The sequence below is a fragment of the Crinia signifera genome, chromosome 2 (genome assembly GCF_055691185.1).
Source record: "Crinia signifera chromosome 2, ASM5569118v1, whole genome shotgun sequence".
Classification (NCBI taxonomy): Eukaryota; Metazoa; Chordata; class Amphibia; order Anura; family Myobatrachidae; genus Crinia; species Crinia signifera.
The window spans coordinates 81,682,778-81,706,698 of record NC_139218.1 but is presented as its reverse complement, the minus strand read 5'-3'; the positions used below and the strand labels follow the sequence as shown (position 1 = coordinate 81,706,698).

The window sequence follows — 23,921 nt, the reverse complement described above, 5'->3', positions numbered from 1 at the left end:
CCTATAAACAGTCACTGACTCTCAATACAAGTCTACAACACAGGGCAGTGAGGGCACAGGGCAGGTCACGGAGCACAGCACAGCACAGGTCACGGAGCACAGCACGGAGCACAGCACAGGGCAGTGAGGGCACAGGGCAGGTCACAGAGCACATGGCACAGAGCACAGCACAGGGAACACAGAGCTTCCCAACCACCCTCTTCCCTCTCCAAGATTGGAGTGAAGATGGCGGGGCGCGCGTGCTTCTTTTATAAGATCCGACAGCGCGATGATGACGTTCGGCCTCGTTATTGGTCCGGAATTCAGGCGGGAACTCCCGAGCCGACCCGGATCTGACCCGGATCCCCGATATTCGGATCTGCCGGATCTCGGGGATCCGGACCCGCTCATCTCTAGTTACCACACCTCAGTTGGGTTTTCTGCCATCATGCATTGGACTTTGGGCCATGGGGTCAGTCCGTGTGGTCCAATGGTGGCTACATTATCGTATATGTTAGTGTTTTTTCAGTTTGTTAGATGTTTGTTTTTAGTATCTGTAATTGATTGCATATTTGTTCTCTTATCTATGTCTTTATCATTTCTTTTCCTTCTACCTCATGCCATTCCAAACTTCCACCTACGTTGTTGTGGTCCGGTGTCGAAGTTACAGAGGTTTCTTGATGCTGGTAAAGCTAGGTAAATCCCTTAGACTAGCGATTCTCGTCTCTTGTCGTCTCCCTCTCACAAGCATTTCACATTTGGTTCTAGCAGAGGGTAGCTGTCACGTCCTCAAATTTCAAATATTCACTCAGGCATACACTTGTGTGAATATCTACTCCCCAAACTAGGGCCAGAAGCAATTCCTATCTAAAATGCTACGATTAATTGAACCTCTTAGAAAAGGTTGCTTGATATTGGGTGGTGACTTTAATTGGTCTTTAGACCCTGCTCTTGATTGTACACCCTTGACCTCACACCAAATCACACGTGATCACAGTATCATATGCTTCTGCACAAATTCCAACTTTTGGATTTGTGGCAAATTCATCACCCTACTGTTAAGGAATACACTTTCTTCAAAGCCCCACACAATATGTATTCTCAACTGGATTATTTCCTTGTTGACCATAAATTCCTACAATTTTTCCCCTGTAGTTCAATTGGCCAAATAACTTGGTCGGATCAAGCACTAGTATTTGCCTCAGTCAAATTGTCTCCATCGACACCTAAGCCCTGGGCCTGGAGATTCAATTCCTCGTTCCTCTAGGACCCACGAATTACAGCAGAACTCAAATCTGCTGTGAAAAATTACATTAAACTTAATGACACCCCTGATGTCGGAGCAATGACTATCTGGAAGGCACACAAGTGAGTCATTTGAGGCAAGTGCATACAATTAGGTTCACAGCTAAAAAAGAGAAAAGGGCACAGAGACAGCCCCTTCTTGAACGCTTTATGTCTTTAGAATCTCAACATAAAACTACTCTAGACCCCTAAGTGTTGCATGATCTAAATGAACATGTGTTGAATAAACACCTTAGTTACACTACCAAGAAGGACCTGGGTAAATGCAGACATAAATATTATTTATGGGGCAATAAGCCCGATGCCATGCTTGCCTGTGCTCTTCGTGCTCAGAGACTTCAGTCTTACGTGCACTTGGTATGGGGACCTGGTTTATACACCTGCTCAGATAGTGGAATAATTCCAACATTAATACTCCGCCCTCTACAATTTGAGAGCTGACCAGTCTTTTTTGCCCTCTTCGGTCCCAAAGTTGATGGTCAAGATTTTTTTCTGCTAAATAAATTTCCCCAAACTTTCAGAAGTTGATTTGACCTGCCCAGAATAATCTTTCATGGTTGATAAACTCAAGGCGACCCGATCGGCCACTCCAGTGTGAAAGAGCCCTGGCCCAAATGGCTTCCCAGTTTGTTACTATAAAACATTTAGATCATCCGTATTGCCTTTATTTCTGAAGGTTTGTAACTCAAAATCCATGGATTTCTACTCAAACACTAGAGGCCCATATTTCTGTAATACCCAAAGTTCGAGTTACCAGCCTATCTCTCTATAGAATTGTGATGTGAAATGATATGCTAAGATGCCAGCAAACCGACTAGATCCTCTTCTTCCTTATGTGGTGCATGGATACCAGGTGGGCTTTGTCCCTGGTCGAGAGGCTAAAGATAACGGTACTTATGTAATATCTGGGCTCCCGTTTTTCTTATGAAACCGCGTCCGCTCGCCATGCTTCGGGCACGGTGGCTCGCTGCGCTCGCCACACTATATAAAATCAACTCCATGCGTAGTTGGATAGTAGGGGTATGAAAAAATGGGGTGCATTTAACATGGGAGCCCAGATAATACATAAGTACCAAGATAACACATCCAAAATCATTGACCTTACTCACGCTGCCCAGTCTGGGCATGCCCATGTGATACTCCTGTCCACCAATGCTGAGAAGGCCTTCAACAGAGTCGATTGGCACTTCATTGAAAGTGTCCTTAGCCATTTAGCTTAAGGTTCTACCTGTCTTCAGAGTGTACTGGCATTCTACAGCTCCCCTACGACAATAGTTAGAGTAAGCAAAACATTCTCCAACCCTTTTGAAATTAAAAATGGGACGAGACAGGGCTGCCCTCTCATTTTGTGCTCTGCATGGAACCCCTGGCCAGAGCAATTAGAGCCAACCAAAACATCCAGGGCATAAAGGTGGGCCCACAACTACAATCTGGCATTGTATGCCGACGATCTTCTGGACACTGTCACATCACTCCTTATGTCTGAATTCACTAGATTTAACGCCCTTTACAATTTCAAGACCAATTACACTAAGTCTATTGCATTAAATGTATTTACCCCACCACATGTGTTTAGAGGGGAACCGTGGATCCTTTCCTTTTATCTGGCACCCAACGCACTGATGGTAAAATAGAACAAATTTGATGCATATAGATAGTTAGTAGTATGCCATATGGTTACCTTGCTGTGGGTTCAGTTCAGTATTTGTATGCTCATTTTTACTTTTATGACTAATAAAAATTAGTTTGCGGAAAAAAAACCACAGACAGATAAAAAAGACTGACAGGTACAAAACACGGACAAACCACAATGCCAATAGCCAAAATATGGACACAAACAGGGTGTCAGAATGCCTCCCAACCCCCTGTGACTCATTCAGCGGCAGCAGGGCCTGGGAAAGGGGGCGGGGCTACACTGGACTTAGGGGGCAGAGCTACACAGGATCAGAACTAAATGCTGATGAAAGTAAGGAGAAGAGGATGCCAGCCAGAATTTAAGATAAATAAAGTGTGAGAGAGTGTACTACTGTCAGCAACTTGTGCCGGCATTAGGTATAAGCAGCACTACTACTGTTGGCAACTGGTGTGGACATTATGCAGCACTACTACTGTCAGCAACTGGTCTGGCCGTTACTGTCACAACTGGTGTGGGCATTACATACAGTATAAGCATCACTATAACTGTTGGCAACTGGTGTGGGCATTACATAAAAATAGCACTAATACTGTCGGCAACTGGTGTGGGTGTTCTGTATAAGCATTGCTACTATTGTCGGCAACTATTGTGGGCGTTACAGATGGAGCGCCTGTCAGCCAGCCTGAACTATCATAACATCTCCTGAGCTGGCGTAGGCTGGTGGACAGGAGCTCCAGCGGATGGGGATGTGCAAGCATGTCACATGCCCGTGCGTCACCTTTGGCACGGCAGCTGGGAGTGGATTCCCTGAAGCATAGATGGGCAGGTTGAGTGGGGGGGTGCGGGCAGCTACGGGAGAGGAAGGGGGAGCAGTGGGGAGCTGGTGGAGGGCGGCGACGGGCTCTGTCAGAACAGGGTGCATAGGAATCGCCAGGAGCAGCTCCAGTGTGAGCTGCTCATCTGTATGTATAAGCAGCGCTACTACTGTCATAAAAGCATCGCCACTACTGTTGGCAACTGGTGTGGGTGTTATGTAAAAGCATTGCTACTATTGTCGGCCACTGGTGTGGCCGTTATGTATAGGCAACGCTATTATTGTGGGCGTTATGTTTAAGCAGCGCTACTACTTTTGGCAACTGTGGGTGTTATATATAAGCAGCACTACTAACTACTACTGTGGACATTATATGCGGCATATGCCACCCAAGTTAGGCAGCAGTGCGGGATGCAGACATTCTTTTAAAGGGGAATTAACATACAAGGCAAAAGTTAAGTTAAAAAAAAATCTGCACTGCCACCGAATTACAGTATGTGTGTAGGGGTTCTAATACTGTGGGCATTATGTGTAAGGTGCACTACTGTGAAGTGTAATTGTTAGCCGCGATGCCAGGCGGCACCGCCGGCAGCCCTGTTCCCCAGTTTGCAGACCACCAGGTGGGAGAATTCTCCGGCGTTCTTGTCCCAGGCGCTCGTTGCTTGGCAACCAGGGACACTGTAATACTTCTGACCAGGTGAAGTCCTAGTAATAGCAGATGCCAGTCATCTTTTTTTTTTTTTTTTGTATTGCATGTGTTGTTAAGATCTGGGAGTCTTAAGGCGTTTCATAGGCTGCAGCAGTCTGGGCGCTGTCATTATTTTCTTCTTTGTTTCGAGAGGCAGTGTAGGGTTCGCTGTGGCCGTTCTATACAGTGGTCAGAGCTGTGTGTTAACACCCAGATGCATAACAGTAATGGGAATATCGGGCACTGGGTTTTGTGCAGGGCCATAACTAGGTGTCTGCCAGTGGTGTCTTGCCCACAGTGCACTGCACTGTTGGTGCACCATCTGGAAGCACTCCCCGCACAATAGCTCACTACTGATCACCCGCCACCATTGATCCACGCTGCTCAGCTCCGGTTGACAAACATTCAAATGTGGTGACGGCCGCCAGTCTATAAGAGCTTGTGGTCCGGCAGCTGCAATTAGTGTTTGGCTGCTGGACCATGAGCACTTATTGGCTCATAAGATGCCATATTTGAAAATCAACTCAGTGCCTCTGCAGGCTCTGTTCTCCTCCCCGTCTTTAGTAGCAGCTGCAGCAGTGGGATGCCAGATGGTGGGCTCAGGGATGGATAGGAGTACACAGTGAGCAGTTCTGGGACCTACTGCAATGTGCACTATTCTGGACATTGTGTAATGGGCACTACTGGTGGCATTGTGTGTATAAGCATGAGTACTCGGGGCATTACGTGTAGTATAATGTGTGGCATGTCATATGGGCATTACAGTGTGCAGCATATTGTGTTAGGGGCATCACGATGTGTGGCATAACATGTAATAGGCATTACTTTGAGGCATGTGTAATGGCCATTATGGTTTTATTGGTAATGTTGTTTCATCACCCCTTCCCCATGAAGCCACGGCCCTACATTTCTGCGGTGTGCCTTTGGCGCACCTGTCCCTGTTTTATCTATGGGGTAGGGGCACCAATTTCCTTTCCAGTACAGTGCACCAGAATGTCTACTTATGGGACTGGTGCTGTGTAATGTGAATAAGATTGTACTACTGTGTGGTGTATTTTGAAATGGGGTACTATTGTGTGGTCATACCCCTTCCTTTTGAGACCACCGGTCTTTCTTTTGGTGTGCGCTGTCCCTTTCTAAAGTGCGGGAGGGCACAAATTTATAGTCTGCAGGGGGTGCCAAACACCATAGCAATGGCCCTTCTCACCGGCAGGGTATGGGACTACAATGCTTCTGCCAAGCTATACAGTGCAGTGCTCCTCCTCCACCCACCCACCTCACCCCTCAGTTCCATCCTCCAGCTGCTCCCTGTGGGGCACAATCTCCAGCTTAGCCAGTGGGGGGCTGTCATCCTCACACTCTAAAAACCAATGGCACATCGCACCCTTTATAAGAAGTTGGATTGAAATCTGTCTTGACATTATATATGTATACGTCTTTCTGTCTATTGGGAAGTATATGCAGTAATACACAGCTTATGCACATGGATTTTCATCCTGAGAATTATGGGATCACTTACTGCAGCAGTTTCCACATTTTTGACACCCAAATCTTCAGCCCTCCAGATGTTGTGGAACTACATGTCCCAGCATGCCCTTAGTTTTGGCATGCACTTATAGGAAAAATTGTAGCAATGCATGTTGGAACATGTTGTTTCACAACATCTGGAGAGCCACAGGTTGAAGACCCATGCCTTAAATGATATGAAGATTATTTTTTTTACAACATCCATAGGCCAAAAGTTCCCTTGAGAAATTTAGAAAAAAAATATGCATGCTGTTCCCATCCATCTGATCATCCACTGGTCTCAGGCTGTAGGGCAGTGGTAGCCAACCCTAGCCCTCGAGAGCTACCAACAGTGCACCTTTTCCAGACAACCTAGCTGCTGCACAGCTGCACTCATTAATCACTGACACATTTTAAAAGATACACAGATGGAGCTAATTAGCTCACTTGTGATTCTGTGAGGAGACCTGCAAAACATGCACTGTTGGTAGCTCTTGAGGACTAACCCCAGCTGTAGGGTATTGGATAGGTTCCTGGGTACTTATAAGTAGGATATATGGAGCAGCAGGTAAATAGTGACTGAGTGCACAATGCCCTATGGCCGGTTGCTTGTTATTTTATTGCATGGCACAGGAGGGGTGACACATAGCAATTTAGGGGCACTAGAGATTTTATCTTGCCCCCACCCTACCTAAAAACATTCTGGCACTCCTGGACAAAACTACAGAATACAGTTTTAGGATCCCCCCCCTCCCCTCCAATACAATAATGTGCACTGTGGCCAAAGCATGGTGAGCGCAGCACTAATATGGTGTACATGTGGACATTACAACTGTGTTGGCATTATGATCATGTCGGTGTATTTAGTATCGGAATTTCAACTGTCAATATTATATACATGTCGGGATATTGACCATCGGTAGTTACACCGTCGATAAAAAAAAGCGTCGGCCAAGTGCTTGTCCATATTTCAATTGTCAGTAAAACATACTGAACCCATAGTCAGGGACTGTTTGGTATAAGTAACAGGAAGTGGTGGCAAAAATGCAGAAGTGTTGCAACCATTTTCAGGGTCTGTCTCGGGCTACATCTGTGAACCAGCACCCATGGAAAAATGGTATCTTAGTTCATAGTTGTTCTGCGCATTATTGAAGGATCTATTGCTACATGTTTATATGCAGTTGATGGGTTCTACCAGGCTGCTGGTGGGCGTCTCAGTACATTTCCAGGGGGCTATGGCACAAGCATGGAGTTGTGATTGTAATAACAACCAAGGTTTCAATCAGGTCCAGTCACCCCATGTATATTTTATATAGATTGTGATACTAACGATCAGGTCTGATGTAGCGTAAGAAAACCTGATCAACCGACTGCGCATGCATGCGTTTAAGTTGTATCGCTGATGTCCCGTGATGGTCTTGTGGTGACCGAAAGGAATTATTCTCAAAGTGATTGCCAGTCAGGTACCTATTAGAATGGTCATTTGGAAGGACAGCACTAACAGAGGGACACATGGATGTACACCAGTGAAGTACTTTGCAGCAACAATAGCAATACTCTTCAATATCTTTCTCAGAATCAAGTCTCATAAGTTGAGAAGTAGGGATATAGCTGATGTAATTTGGCCGAAAACAAGTGCCAACTTATATTTAACATTGTGTTGAGTTTAATATATACATATCTCAGAATGCAATTTACCAAATTGTATAAAATCCTAATTCTCTTGGGTGATTATTACCCGATGGGCGAGTGACAGACATTTTTTCTTAAATTATTGTGTAAACTATAGTATGTGCACATATTTGGAGAACTTACCTTTATATTAGATTTGTCTTCAGTTGTTTGAGTACATATGCTATATCAGACTTCTTTGTGCTTTTCTTTTTGCATAGAGATGGAGCCGGCTTTAACTTTGCAGGGGCTATAGCCTGCCCCCACCAGCGGCCAGCTACCGTCAGGGATCCGCACGCCCTATGGCAACAGAGCCTACCAGGAGTCCCCGCCACCCAGCTGCTTTATATTGCTTTGTTACATATTCATAAACACCTTTCATTGCTTAGTGGCAAAGAACTATCTCCAATGCAATCCAGTTTATTTTGCCTTTAATGTCTGCCAGATAATTTCTGTTAAATTTGCAGTCTAAAACTTTGAGGTTGTGCATTTAGATTAATACATATTCCACAACAAATTCTCTCTTCCTGTAGTTTAGGATAAAGTCACCTTCAGAGAGTCCAGTTTATGAGCAACGCACTAGTCACATGGAAACAATTATTCTCCCAACTGAATCAAGTGCCTGGATAACAGGGCCATGAAAGGTGTTCTTATTTGTGAAAGAGCTACTAAAGCCCAGGCATTTGGCTTACTGTTCCAAATAAGTGTCTTTTATGCTGCTTTCACACCGCAAAACCTGCTTAGACCATGTATTTAAAACGAGTCAGAGCAAGTTTAACCCCTTTCACATCTCATGTAAATACCTGGTCTAAAGCAGGTTTGCAGTGTGAAAGCAGCATGAGACATCCCGGAGATGCGCTGGTCAGTAACCTCTTGGAGGTATAGAGAGGGTATCAAACACCAGAACCCGCACCTAGACTGCCAGCAGGAGCTCTCGCACTGCAGGAAGGGAGGGAGGAGAGCTGCAAGACGCTGCAAGGGTAAGAGTAGGGGGTCTGACACTGAGCATTAGCTGGTCCGTTCTAAGCCAGCGCAGTGCATGCTTAATGAGCCGGCTGCTCATTACATATGCACATATTTAATGAACATCCAGCTCATTAAATACGCACTGCGCTGGGGACCAATAGTGTTCACTGCTCCCTGGGTACCTTTTCAGAAAGCAAAGAAAAACGGGAAGGACCCTGCTTTTTTACCATTTCCAAAAAAACGTTTTTTTTTGGTAACTAATATCACTCTGCACCTTTCAGACCCCACATATTAACATTTTAAGACTGTTAAAAAAATCAGCAAAATAATTTTTTTTGTGCAGTCTGAAAGGGGCATTAGTGTCCTGTATAACTGACCGACATTTACCACATACAGAGTAACAATAAAAATAAATTAAGAAGTGGCATACTGATTGCTATTTATAATGCAACACACTCTCCAACTATGAACAATTAATCATAGTAGGGAAGTGCAAAAATGTTACCCTAGAATTTTGAGGGGGAAAAAAAATTGACAAGTTTGTTTTCAGCACAATAACATTATATACTGCTTTTATAGTAGTCAAAAAAGGAAACTAACATTGTATGTACGCCGCTGTATGTAAATATATTTTTATTTAAATATAAAAAAATATACTAATGATTATCCAGACAAGTCTTTATTATGCATTTGGATTAAACTTTTTTTTCCATTCTGAAGTCACAAATTATTTTTCCATTATAACAATTTGGGTATAGAACGCTAGGTTATGAGAAACATGGGCCCTTTTAGTTTCAAAACATCCATAAGTCTGTACACACTTCAATTCACATGCTATACAATGTTATGCAGCCCAAGACGAACTTGCACACCAAATAAAGAGAAAAATACAAATATTGCGCATATATTTTATACGAGCACCTACCACATTCTTGCTAGCTTATTATACTACACTGCTCGCTTCATAACTAAAAACAAATGCTAAGACCCTGCTGTCAACTACGGGTTTTAGCACCAATTTCAATATGTGAAGCAGTTTAAGGAGACTGCAGTATGTAATTCAGCCAATACCAACTTACAATTTAAGTTTTCTAGCATAGCAGTGCCAAGAAGGCGCAAAAACAGAACACCCTAAATAACAGGTTTGGCAAGTAATTAACATCCAGTAAACCATAGGGGGTTGAGCACACAAAAAAAAAATCCTAAAAGCATTTTAGGTGTTATGATGATGCACCTTTCTCTTTTGTCGGTGTGGAAGTCAGCTAGTGCGGATGTAAAGTATTTTCTGTACAGTAAAGATATTTATAATGATGTCCAATGTTTAAAGCATTTAGTTGGTGGGGAAATAACATTAGGTACATGAATAAATGAAAGGAACACTCAGTAGGTAGGCCTAATTTAGTATTTGAACTGTTCAGTTCTGTATAGCGGCATTATTTATTTTTAAGTTTAAAAGAAAATTTGCACAATTCAATTGATAAACCAAGGAAAGTAACCGATCTCTACATAAAGGTGTATAAAACATGGTAAAAACAGAAGTCATTCTCTGGATTGAATAATGGTACCAGCAAACAAGTCTCAAGGCATTAAATGGAGATAGTCTACCTATTAAGTCCAAAAAAAAAAAACCTACTTAAATTACAAAAAAAAAAAAAAAAAAATAAATAATATACCCTAGCCATGCTATACATTACCATCTTTTACAGGCAGAGAATGCTTTAACGTTCGGGTGTTCCAAATTATCCAGCATTTGACCTCTACTGAAAATATATAAATACTTTAAAAGTGTTTTTTTCTTCTTCAATATTGGAGCGGAAAGAGAGAAAAATCTCAATGGGAGGACTTCACTCAAAACCAACACCTCAAAACTAGAACCCGCAGCAATTGGAATGGAATAAACTTTGTTGATTATATCTGCAAAAAAATAAGATACAAAAGTTAAGGAAAGTACTCGAAATGTAACCTTAAAATCAGTTTGCTACAACAGCATTTGTCTACGTGTGTGGGCTAAAAAAATGTACCAATGTAGGATTTCTTTATGCACATTTATATTATTAATACAATTTTCAACTAACCAATATTTACTGAACTTATTTCAACATTTGTCTAAATTTTGCAACTTGTGCAAACACATTGGCTGAACATTGGGGGGTCATTTCTTAAGCTGCCCATACACGCTGCGATACCGGTGTGCGTTCTGGGCTTAAATAGCATCCATCACATCGCATTGCATGCAATGCGATGAAAAGCAAGTACACAAAGTATGTGCAGCACATACTTTTTGTACTGTGCGATGAGGTGCCGCGGGAGCGCGCACCTCAAAGCACACATCGGACCCGCCGGGATCGCAGCGTGTATGGGCGGCATTAGACTTAAAATAAGCTAAAAAAAAAAAAAAAATTGGTCTTAATCACCCCTCCCTGTGGGTATACCCATCGCTTTGGAATGTTACCAATATCAGAAAAGAGTCAACATCATGCAAAACAAGTTTACAACCTTGCTATGCTCTGACCAGTGCTCAGCTTCCTGTGAACACCAAAATCTGCATCACCCTCTATGAACACTAATAGCTTTGTAATGCACCGACTTGTAGATCAGTACATTGACTCATAAGCCATCACCTACTTGAGAAAAATGTCACTTACATCATCAATATCTTCGTCATCATCTCCAATGTCATCAAACTGAATTTCATCATCATCACCAGGACCGAATGTGTCTGTTTCATTGATTTTAGCTGATTAAAAAAAAAACAAAAACAAAAAAAAAACAGTCCAGATTATAGGTCATGTTATAGGATAATAGCATTATATAAGATATAGTACGTGTAGGTGCCATTACCATGCTCTGGTAGTTCACCATATGCCTTCAGACTTCTGGCTTCATCTGCATTATATTTTAGGATGACATCTGCTTTATTATCCTGGCAAGAAAACATAGTCCATAAATAATGATTGGATAGAGAATACTTTGAAAATCTATTTTTGAAGCGAATTTTTATAAAGAAAGCGTGGAGACTTCTGATCCATCGGGTTCTTTAGAATACCAGTGAAGGCCCTGAACAATGTCTAGCACAGATAATTAGGTTTAGTTATATGGTTGACCATTAATATGAAATAGAAGTGGTGGCAAGGTCATGGTCAGTCTGCACATATCGCTCAATGGAATATTGCAAACAAAGTTATTTAAATTATGGTGCTAAACACTCCATTTAAAGCAACAAGCACTACTCTACAGCTATTATATTTTGGGAGAGACAGGGGGGGGGGGGGGGGGTGTTGGGGTGAACTTAGATGCCATCTTCCTCCTCTCCCCCTCACCTGTGCTATTGTGGTTTCCTATCCCTGCACTAAAGCCTACACACTGGGTGATTCCAGCCAGAATCGCTGGGATACGGTTGCTGAGCGACCGCATCCCCGTGTGTATTGAGCGACTGTCGCTGGAAGTACGCTCCCGCGACCAGCCCTGCAATGGTTACAGCAGCATGCTCCAGTGACCAGCAGCTTCTGTTTCCCCCAGCAATGTCTCATTTTGATCAATGACCACCTCTAGTCACTGATGAAAAGGGGACACTGAGCAATATGATTGCTGAGCAATTATAAACCACTATTGCTCAATCAGATTGCTCCATGTGTATGGAGCTACAGGGGGGTATGCAATCACCCGCCGCTATACCCAACTGGGGAAATAGCGGCGTGCCTTGTTCAATGCTGTCTTTCCCGACAGCATTGAACAGGGATCTCGGCAGAATGGGCCCGACTTTAGAAGCATTCGTGCCCATTCTGCTGAGAAAGGCCGTGGATTGTCAAGCTCCCTGCTGTAGGTCGACAATCCATGCCTGTATCTCGGGGGACATGCCCCCTTTTCGCTATTTGGCAGGTGGGACAGTGAATCCCGCCTGATGGTTTCTCATCGAGCCAGCCGAGAACGTGACCAGGTTACGGCTGTCGGTCCAGCCCGACAGTCGGGACCTGGGATTGAATATCCCCTTAAGACTAAAAAGCTTATTTCCCATATTTTTATGTGAAAACTCTGGAGAACCTCTCCTCGCTTCCAGCTTGTGAAGAGCAAAACATTGTTTACTGGCTCTGTGGAGAGAATTACTTGTGTCCAGGTTGGGTAAATAAATGTAGCGCCATACGGCCTGAGTCTAGCTTTCCTTATTCTCCTCCCACTTCTACACCAACATCTTATCATCTGCTAGCATGACTTCTTCCATTATCCTGCAGTTTGGTGTAAATAGACCGGCTACCATATGTATCCAATATTTCAAAATTGGACTCACATTTCTTCATGCCCTCCACCCTCATATCTTTCCTTCCTATTTCTACATTTTACTTTTCAGAATGCTTTTAAAAAAATCAACATTGATTTATTGTTCTTTGCATTACATACTAAAGTGATGTTAATCTGAATTGATTTTTTTTTTGTCAACTTGGTGACAATCCTCCACAGCACAAAAGACATTTATATGACAAACTATAAAGAAAAGAACTAATCATTATAATCTAGCTAAAATTACAAACTGTCAACAAGTAAAATGAATCGAAGTTTACACGCATGCAGCTTAAATGCCATTGACATAAAATAATACATACTTGATAGTCTCGCAAGCCAACCAATATAATGTCTGATGTGTTGATCCACACCTGAAAAAAAAAAAAAAAGTATTCAGCAGCAGTAGTTGGCTGACAATACAGGAAAATCATGAAACACTGGCATATATTCAATGCCGTGGGCTAGCAGTGACTGTGAGCAGGACTTTTTGCTCGCAGTCACCGCTCACCCTGTCAGTATTCAACTGACCCCCCTCATACGCAAATTCCCCCTCGCTCCGTTTTTTGAGCGAGGGGGAATTTGCGAATGTGCCTCCAAAAACTGCAAGAATCGAGGCTAATTACAGCGAGTTTGCTGCACTAGCCTCGGCTCTCGCAGTTTAGGGGAATTCTCGCCGTTCTGTGACTGCGAGGATTCCCCGGAACGTTGCATAGTGCGAGCGGCCGGCGCGGGGGTTAAACTGCGAGGATCACTGGTTTTCTGTGATCCTCACAGTTTAACCCCCTCGCCGGCCGCTCGCACCGGCATTGAATACCTGCCAATAAGGCATTCAAATAGTAATGGCACTTTCTACAGGGGAAGCCATATAGAAGAAATTACTATAAACATAAAACATTATGCATTAATGATAAGTTAGTCCTTCAGTTCTTAGATTTAAACCACATCTTTAACTTCACAACAGTTCAAATCTCTTTAGAAGGGAGAAGGATTTTAGGGTATAGAGACAAAAAAAACCTTACCTTTTTTCGCAATTTTCCTCTTATGTGACATAACCTCTTGACACCATCAAAACACATAGCTTCCAATCTTCCATTCCCCAACATCTTTATCACCTGTGCATATTCTGTGGAACACAAAGCCCATAAGGTTAGACAATACAAAGCAGTCTTACAAGTACAGTATATGGGAAGGTAAAAACCAAATCCCAGCAAATATAATTGTGCTAGGTTATACATTAAGTGCATCGATAAGCAGAGCTCATGCCACTTACACAAAGAAATAAATATAAGCAACTTGTTTGAATTATATTTTCCCTAGTAAGAGAACCCCCTTCATAAAAAGCCTACCAAATAAAATGTAAACGGTATTTGTCAAACTGTTAAGCAAAGTATTCTAATCGCATAAATTGTGTAACACTTAAAAAATAGAATCCTATTGCCATAACAACAACATAGTCAATGGTTTAAATTGTACTTTACTATGTAATAGAATAGCTTACCTTGTCCGTCTTCTTTAAATACCAATTCTCTCTTTTCAGACTCATTTTCATTTTTACCACGTCTTCTGTTCTTACCTCCCTTACCTTAAAAGAAAAGTATATCAACACAAACTAGTATCATGTTAAACCCAAAAATGTGGCAAGAGGTGCATTTGGGAACTTTTAAAATGATGCACGTTATAGTAATGATTGAATACAGATCTTGTGATGATGTATATCTGTAATTGCCTTTGGAGGTTGTGAATATCTGCTCAAGCCTTTTTGACATTAATCTGTATGGAAATCATAGCAAGCTGATAAGGATATAAATATATACACTGATCTAAAGCTGGGTACTCACTAGGCAATGGATGGTTTATGATAGGCACAATACTGATAGCTACCGAATGGCACTTCCGCGCATCGTTAATGACCCCCACTGGCATCTGTACATGAAGCTCAAGTTGATTGTGCATGCAATCACTGACTGAGTGGGGAACAGGTGACATCACTGACAGACAGCGAATGTGTGTATGCGACACCACCAATACAGTTAACTATATAACGGCCATGGGAATCACCGAGTGTGTACCCAGGTTAACACTACCCAAACATTATCAAAACACAACACAATGATCTGCATAAGTAGTTTCCTCTGACAGATGCTGGTATCTCTAACCAATGACTGCACAAACACTGGAAAATGATTACAACAATTAGGAGCAAATTAGTTGTATGTAACTACAATACTGCAAGCAAGAAATGTGTCCCATGGGAAACCTAGGTCCACCAGAAAACCCCTTGGTACATCTTATGCCAGGGGTGTCCAAACTTTTTGCGACGAGGGACAGATTTGGTTAAGTGTAAATGTATGGGGGCCCGGGAAGCCCACCTCCCCCCACATACGTATTGGGGCAGGCAGGGAGACTTCAATCTCCCTGCCTGCCGCAGACGCTCGTCCGCTGCAGGGGTTAAGATTCGCCGCGAGGGGCAACTTGCCCCTCCGACATTGAATACGGAGAGAGCGAGTGGCAGCCAGCCCTCCGGAACACAGCGAGTGTGCAGCGAATCCTAAAGAGGATTCGATGCACACAGTGAAATTTCACATTGAATACTGCCCTATGTCCCCCAGCCTGCCCCTCCTTCACTGTATGTCCCCCATTCACTGTATGTTCCCCACTCTGCACCCATTCACTCGGTCCTCCAGCCTGCCCCTGCTCCCCCTTCTCTGAATCGCCATCACTGCCTCCATTCATTATATGTCCCCCAGCCTGACCCGCCTTCACTGTATGTCCCCCATTCTGCCCCCTCCCTTCTCTGTATGTTTCCCAGCCCCTTGTGTGAGTCAGAGGAAGGAGAGGCAAAGCAAGCACTGCAAGGACAGGAGATGCTTGGGCTCCGGCTGCTGCCCTCCTCCACACTGCATGTTATGGGAGCAAGCTTCCCCCTTCCCCAAACACTGCTGTCACTGATTGTGGAGTAGTGTGATATACGATTGCAGCAGCAGGGGTAGGACGCCAAACACATCTAACTGTGGTGGCCGGCACCTCCTAACTGCAGCAGACTGCAAGGTAAAGGCGCGCTTGCCGGGGCCCCACCTTTAGTGTCCTGTGCTTCCCACATCTGATGCTCTGCCTGCTTCCAGCTGGAGGCCGCTTGAAATGACAGCACGGGCCGCATTTGGCCCCTGGGCCTGACATGCCTGCCTGTCATATGCTATTTGGAACCACCTGCTGTATGGCAGATATGGTCTGTTTGGGTTGACTGCCCACTAAAGCTGTGTACACACCGGCAAAAGTCGCTAATCGACCATATTGCCGCTGGGTGCACGCTGATGTTTTTAGCCCTCTTAGGATTGCTGGTCGCAGGTGCTTAAAGGGTTTTTTTACGGTCAGGGCAATAAAAATTATGAAATCTCTTCCATGTGAGGTGGTGGTGTCAGCAGATACAATAACGTCATTTAAAATTAAGGCTAGACAATCATTCATTACATAAAAACAACCAGGGATATAGATGTTAATCAAAAAGTTTAACTTTATAGATGAAAGTCTTTTTCAAATTAAAACTAATAGGACACCCCACCCCAGGCAGAAAAGGGGAACTGCTTGGATTTTGAAAAGGTGCTACAATGGACACTACACAAGGGAAGCTGATGTGCATGCTGCATTGTGGGTACTGCACATGAATTGAACCTTCCTCTTAGTTTGTTTTGAAGAAACAGGGCTGCTTCCAGGGATGTTGCGACCCTTGCAATAGGTAGGGCTGCGGTCATTACATTTTGGGTCCCATTAACTGCCGCCAGCGAGGTAGTTAAATGGCGGGGATTGGCAAGAACAAGCAACCCTTGCCATTTAACCCCAGTGCCAGCTGCTCACCGTGTTCACCAGTCAGTCAGATGGCTGTGAGGACTCTCCCAAACGCGAGGCTCGCAGCTAATGCAGGGAGCCCGCTGCATTTAGCCATGAGCCTCGCAGTTTTAGCTGCAACATACGCTGTTTCCACATTGCTGCAAAAACCCAGAGACGTGGAAACACGTGCAGGGGGGAGGGGTTCAGATGAATACTGACTGTGCGAGCTGTGGCAGCAAGCAGTCGGCACAGCTCCCAAAAACCATTGAATATACCCCTTTGACTGTGTATGAAAATTGAGTGTTATTTACTAATAATTCTGGATCCTGCACCACACTCTCATATAGTGAGTGATGTCTCACTACGTATATGAAATAATTGTTATGTATTTAAGGTAGGATTGAACTAAAAGAAAAAAACTGGGTACTTGTGGAGTATCACGGCTCCCACGACCTTCATCGTATCTTGATTGTATGCTAAAAAATCGCATCGCATGCGATCACACCCGATTTTGCACTGAAATGCATCACAATGCATTGAAATGTGTATTAAACTTGTGAAATGCCCCCAAATGCCATTTTTCATAGTGCACCACCCCCACTATCAACGTCAACCCAAAGCGTGGCGAGCGCAGCGAGGGGCGGCGGTATGCATCCTACGACCTTTTCATACCCCCACTATCCATGTCGGCGTGGAGTTGAGAATAGAATGGTGTGGCGAGCGCAGCGAGGGGACGCGGATACCTTCACAGCTATACGCGTCCCCTCGCGGGCTTCACAGGTATCCGCTGCGCTCGCCACACTATTCTATTCTCAACTCCACGCCGACGTGGATAGTGGGGGTATGAAAAGGTCGTAGGACGCGTACCGCTGCGCTCGCCACGCTTCGGGTTGACGTTGATAGTGGGGGTGGTGCACTATGAAAAATGACATTTAGGGGCATTTCACTAGTTTAATACACATTTCAATGCATTCTGATGCATTTCAGTGCAAAATCGGGTGCCATCGCATCGGATGCCATCCGATGCGATCGCATACGATTTTTGAGCAAGAATGCTCAAAAATCGGTAAATATCGTATCGCATGCCATTACATATGGCATACGATGGCATACGATTTTTGAGCAAAAATCGGTAAAAATCGTATCGCATCGTATGCCACTACAAATGGCATACGATGCCATACGATGGGAGCCGTGATACTCCACAAGTACCAAAAACTGTTTCTCACACTGCAAGTAGGGATAAAGACCACACTTGCATACAAATTCTATCTCAAGCGCCCGTAAAGATATCGTTAAAGTTTTCCAACAGATGATGCTCCAAATATACTATGAAGCAAAAAAAAACAACTATATATGGGTGTGATATATAGATAGTTTTTTCACCACTATCAACCTTGTATATCACTATGATATAATAGCAGTGATACTGCCTGTTTTATTATGTTGTATTTATGTTCTATACCATGTAAGCTATTGTTCTTTACCTTCTCCAGTAAACAGAAATAAAAAAAAAAAGAGCGAATCAGCATCAGCGTGTTCCAGACAGAAACTGTCCTCCTCCGTCAGAGATACCTTTATGTACACTCTGGAAAGAATCGGTAAGTGATCCATGTATATTTAAAGGGATGCCTGGGAGTATAAAAGGATACTTTTATGTGCATTCAGGAACAAATTCCTATGTATAAAAGGCCTCGGTACTTGTGTATTATAGCGGCGCCCCCAATGTTGGTTGTGCAATGTTTTTATCGCATCGCATCACATCACATGCCATACACCCGATGGCATGCGATGCAATGTGATTTTTGCCCCCTATACGATGAAAAATTGTATAAGCACCCTAAAAGGTGCTTTTAAGCACCCAAATGGGTGCTTACAATGTTCAATGCACCCCCACGCCACCCCTCCACTATAAACGTGAACCCGAAGTGTGGCGAGCGCAGCGGTACGCGTCCTACGACCTTTTCATACCCCCACTATCCACGTCGGCGTGGAGTGGAGAATAGAAAGCGTGGCGAGCGCAGCGAGCGCCGCGGATACCTTCACAGGTATCCGCGTCCCCTCGCGGGCTTCACAGGTATCCGCGTGCGCTTGCCACACTTTCTATTCTCAACTCCACGCCGACGTGGATAGTGGGGGTATAAAAAGGTCATAGGACGCGTACCACCGCCCCTCGCGGGCTCGCCACGCTTCGGGTTCGCGTTTATAGTGGGGGGTGGCGCGGGGGTGCATTTAACATTGTAAGCACCCATTAGGGTGCTTATACAATTTTTAATCGCATGGCATTGTATGCCAAATACAATGTCATACAATTTTATGACATTGCGTGATATCGCATGCCTTTTGGTATGCGATGGGCGCCGCTATAATACACAAGTACCAAGGCCTCTTATTCTAAAGAAAGAGGGGATATTCAAAGCTGGGTCACGACTGTCGGGGTGGCCTGACAGCCGTGACCCTGTCCCGTTCGGCTCGATAGAGATTTTGCAGGCGGGATTCAATGTCCTGCCTGTCGTGGTTCGAGAAGGGGAATTGGTGAGCTGCGGCCAGGAGCTCGTCAATTCCTGGCAGAAGGAGCCCGACTGCTTGTGAAGTGTGGGGAGGCATCATTGCCATCATCTCCTGCAGCGCTGGTCACATATAGTCCTTTATTATATATTGTACCACTAGGGTTAGGTGTAACCCTTCTTTTTTTAGGAGACTGGCTGCTAAGTTTAGGGCATGGTTTGAACATTTATTCCTATGTTTAAAATATATTTTCTTGGGTCACTTAAACACTGAACAAGAGAGACCAATAGGTTAGTCCAATGGTTCCCAAACTGTGTGCCAGGGCATCTAAGGTATTGAAAGCGTTATTGTATGCGATACCTCGGCTTAATGTATTTGCACATTTTAAAGTAGATAAAGTTCATGATGGGGGAGAGTGCCCTGCTAGTAAGAGCTACATCTATTAGGGAGGGGCAGAAAGACAGTGATGCCACAGATGGGTAGATCATGAGAATGAAACACAAACACATCATAACCCTGTTTCATTCTCACTTTCTACCCATCTGTGGCATCCCTGTCTGTCTGCCCCTCCCCATTAAATGTAAGCTCTCACTTGCAGGGCTCTCTCCACATACAGTAAGCATAGTTATAAATGTATGTATCTAAAGCCTATCTGAACCACTCCTGAAATGCCCCTCCACCTTGACATTGCCCTTCCCTCCTGATATTGAATAGAGCAGACATTGTGCATAAAAAGAAAATATTCAGCAAACATTTTTGAGTATTAGAACTTTACCGTACCTCATAGGCAAAGGTTTCTCGTTGATAAAATTTTACAAAAATATGAACTTTAAATAGTTTATTTCATCCTTAAGGGCCCCACACAGCACAATTTTCAGGCATTTTCTGAGCGATTTAAACAAATCACTCAGAAAATCCCTGAAAACGCATATAAAATCGCTGAGTATATAGCCCACACAGCGATTTATGTGCGCGCCCCCGCCGTTCTGAATCTGACCAAGATTCAGCACGGATCCGCTGGACATTTGAGAGCAGTCGCTCAGAAAGCTCCTGCTCATCTCCCCAATGTGTGACTGCAGGCAGATGAGCAGGGCTTTTCTGAGCGACTGAAGCCCCACTGGACGCCACCCCATGACACCACAACCGGGACACACATCTAAGAAGGGACATGCTCAACATGTAAAAATATATCAGGGGGGCAATACAAGGAACAGTCAGGCACCCTTTTCAGCTTGAGGGCTGGGAACAGGACATGTGGAAATCAACTTGGACTCAAGGAAAATTATTACCCTTTGAAGGGCAGTTAAGGTTTGCAAATGACTGCTTGAGGGGGCAGTGCTGGCAGACCATTGACACTTTTAAGAAAGGGCTGGACAAATTTCTAGCAGAGAACATCATACAGGGTTACAACCCTATTGGTATGGTTTAGAAGTGGGATGAGGGGCCAATCCATGGACAATAAAACAACCTAGTTTATAGTCCGAAATTAAACTCAGTTTGGAAATATCAATTCTTCAGCAATTACCAATCAGGTTGAACGTCTTAATTCAACTTATTTGTCTTATTTGTATTTTGTACTGCATCAAGCACTTTTTTCTTGTTTATGTACTACATTGGGAACTTGTGTCACCATATAATCACAGAGAACAATGATAGACATGGGCCCTTATTCTGGTGGACTCAGGAGGAACCCCCCCCCCCCCCCCCCCCCCCCCCACTTGGCCCTGAATGGATGCTTTGCATTATCATCCATTCGCAGCCTTGGGTGCAGGGGACCGATTCGGTCCGAATAACATACGGAAGGATGCACTAAAGTGAAAATGGGGTAAAAACCCTGTTTGTGTTTTTTTTACCGCATTTTGATATGCAGTGAAGCCAGGGAATCGCTGAGGAGGAGAGAATCGACAGCTGAAGCTGGCGATACCCTATAGAAGCCTATGGGCTGTCATGGATACCTCCCAGCATGCCCAGTGGAAGGTGCCGTCACTCTGCACATGCGCAGAAGGACTCCGACCCAGAGATCCAGCACCAAATTTGCATCGCAAGAGCTGTCCTCTGCATTAATAGTCACACATGCGATTATTAAGAATGAGGTAGCTTGCAAATGTCAGCAATGTGAGGTGGCAGATTTTGATGCATTCGCCCCACAGGGAGTACAATAGCGGACACTGACATTGCACCTAATGCTGTAACAACTAATGGGGCCTACCCACATAGCGATCCCCGATCTCACTACATCGCTTTGAAAATACCTCTACATTGCTTTGTGTGTATTGGCATAGCGATGCGTGGCCCTTTGTGTTGGCATCACCCCAACAATTTAAATCCAGCAGGCTGGATAAATGTATAATCACAGGTGTCAGGGCCAGGATTCTCACTGAGAGCACTGCCCCCGACAGATCGCTGTGCAGCGCTGAGTGATCTAGCCTCATTCATCTACCCATGTGTTGGCCCCTTAAATGGGCCTACACGGGGGGTGATTTCCATTTTCTAAGCTGACTAGAACGCTTAGAAATGGAGCACTTATCACTCCATGTGTAGGCCCAGCAGAAATGGCAACGCGCGTTCCCGCAACCATCTGCAGGGAAGCTAGTGCTTGCACCGGCTTTCCCTAGACCGTGGTGCTTTGCTTATTAAAAATAGCCAAAGCCCAACTCAGATCGATCGCTCATCACAAAGCCACAAACACCCACAATGGGGGAGATTCTCCAACAATCGCGGCCCAGCTTCGCCCCCTTCACCCGCCCATTGCATACATAATTATCGCATTTGTTCTAACATATGTGATAATTATGGCAAAGGACAGCTCTTGCGTTAAGAGCTGTCCTTTGCGGTGAGAGTCGCCGGGTCTCAGCGGCTCCCCCCTCCCTCCCTTACCCGGCGCTGCTGCACGGGCTCTCCTCCTCCCTGCACCCAAGGATCATAGTGCAGGGAGGAGGAGGTCACAGGTCCAGGAAGCGGGGACGGTAGTGGGTTGTGGTAGAAGCCCATAGGCTTCTATGGGGCATTGCCAGATTTTTCTGGCAATGCCCCTGCTTAGAGCATCCCAAAATGTGGTAAAACCCCAATAACAGGGTTTTTACCTCATTTTTAGTTTAGAGAATCTCCCCCCACGTGAGCTGAAGCACATCACTTTAGCTAAATAGCCGAGTCACCCCGTATGCACAGATGGGTGCTAAGCTAATTAGGGTAGGCAATTTCCCTATGTCTTGGGGCCATGCAGGGCCTATTGGCAACATGTGACATGGAAGATGTGTAAGAGTAGTGAGTTTGCAGCTCAGAGACAGCAGAGGCACTACAGATCCCAGTGTGCATTACACTGATCAACCTGCTGCCTTGCAGCTACTAGGTGCCACAGATTACCCGTCCGCCACATACACAATAACCTCATATATAATCAGCACTGCCAGCCCAGCTAATAACGGAATCTGTCCCCGGCCCGTGACCCGGCATCGAACAAATACTTCTCCCGCTTCCCTGGGCCTCACCTTTATTCTTCGGCATACTGTAGTGTACCGACTGGTGCCGTACTTGTGAGCAGTGAGTTCAGGGTGCGAGTAACCTGTTTGGCTCACAATGATGTTTACGGAGACTGTACGTGGACCGGAACTGCCCGTTACTCAGCGTCAGCTATGATGACCGGAGCCGCCTGTGCTACTGTATGCCCGCCGCGTGCGTAATGTGCCGGCGTGCGCAGGCGGAAAAAGAGCGTACGTCACGCACGTCACGTCGAAAAATACGCAATGACGCCAGCTGACGTATATGAGGCGAAGGCCAATGGCAAGTGAGATCGTGCTATGGTTTTTTTTTTCTCTGTCTGTAGCAGCAAACTTTATTTGTAACAGTTGTACTACTGTACAATCTGTCTGCACGGTTGTAAGGGAGGTTTGCTCCTGTTTCGTATTAGGTGCACAGGGGGAGATGCATACCTCCTCCCAACATGACCCTCTCCAGGAGGGAGTGGGACACATTGCTCTGCTCCTGGACTTTCCTCTTAATGTATGATTACCATCATCTGTGTTGAACAGGTTAATTGATAAAAAAAAGGTGTTGCAACACAGGTGATGGTAATCATACATTACGAGATAAGTCTAGGAGCAGAGCAATGTGTCCCTCCTGGAGAGGGTCATGTTGGGAGGTATGGATATGTATCAAACCTGCTTTTGATGAGTTGAGAATTCAATTGGCCCTAGCAGGGTTGCCGACTTTTAGATGCTCCTCTCCGGGAGAAGCCCGGAGAGGAGTCTTTCCTTACCCGATCGGGGGCGGGGCTTGACGGTGATGTCTTTAAAGCCCCACCCCCATTACGGGAAATAGGAGAAATGACTGATCTCCGTGGAGGGGATGGGGCTAAAATGACACAATTGTGCCCTCCTGAGACCCGCGGATTCGGGGGGTTCCCCCAGATTCCGGGATGGTTGCCCACCCTTCGGGGGGGGGGGGGGGGACCCGATTTTCGGGAGACTCCCGGGAATTCCGGGAGGGTCGGCAACCCTGCCCTAGCAGCCAATCAGCTTCTAACTATATTCTTAAAAAATGTATATGCCAGCTAGAAGTGGGTTAGTTACAAGCCAATTTTCTCGCTTTCAGAATAGCATCATCGTCCGCTCGCCACGCTTCGGGCTCGTGGCTCGCTGTGCTCTACACAACTTTACTAAACGTAATAGATTATTTATTAACAGTTTCTTATAAAACACAGCATATTCTGTTGCACTTTACAAAGGAGACAGTGATACAACATACTA

The 23,921-nt window shown here is 44.8% G+C and overlaps 1 protein-coding gene across 1 annotated transcript; it reads right to left on the bottom strand.

Moving 5' to 3' along the window:
- Window positions 1-9,225: 9,225 nt before the first annotated feature.
- Window positions 9,226-22,886, bottom strand: EIF1AX (eukaryotic translation initiation factor 1A X-linked). Its single transcript, XM_083172474.1, has 7 exons — window positions 22,665-22,886; window positions 14,342-14,425; window positions 13,863-13,966; window positions 13,164-13,214; window positions 11,407-11,488; window positions 11,211-11,302; window positions 9,226-10,479 (listed from the first exon to the last, which is right to left on the bottom strand). Exons 1-7 carry the CDS (start codon window positions 22,678-22,680, stop codon window positions 10,474-10,476), a joined length of 435 nt encoding a protein of 144 aa, XP_083028600.1. The 5' UTR covers window positions 22,681-22,886; the 3' UTR covers window positions 9,226-10,473.
- Between the last annotated feature and the right edge of the window lie 1,035 nt (window positions 22,887-23,921).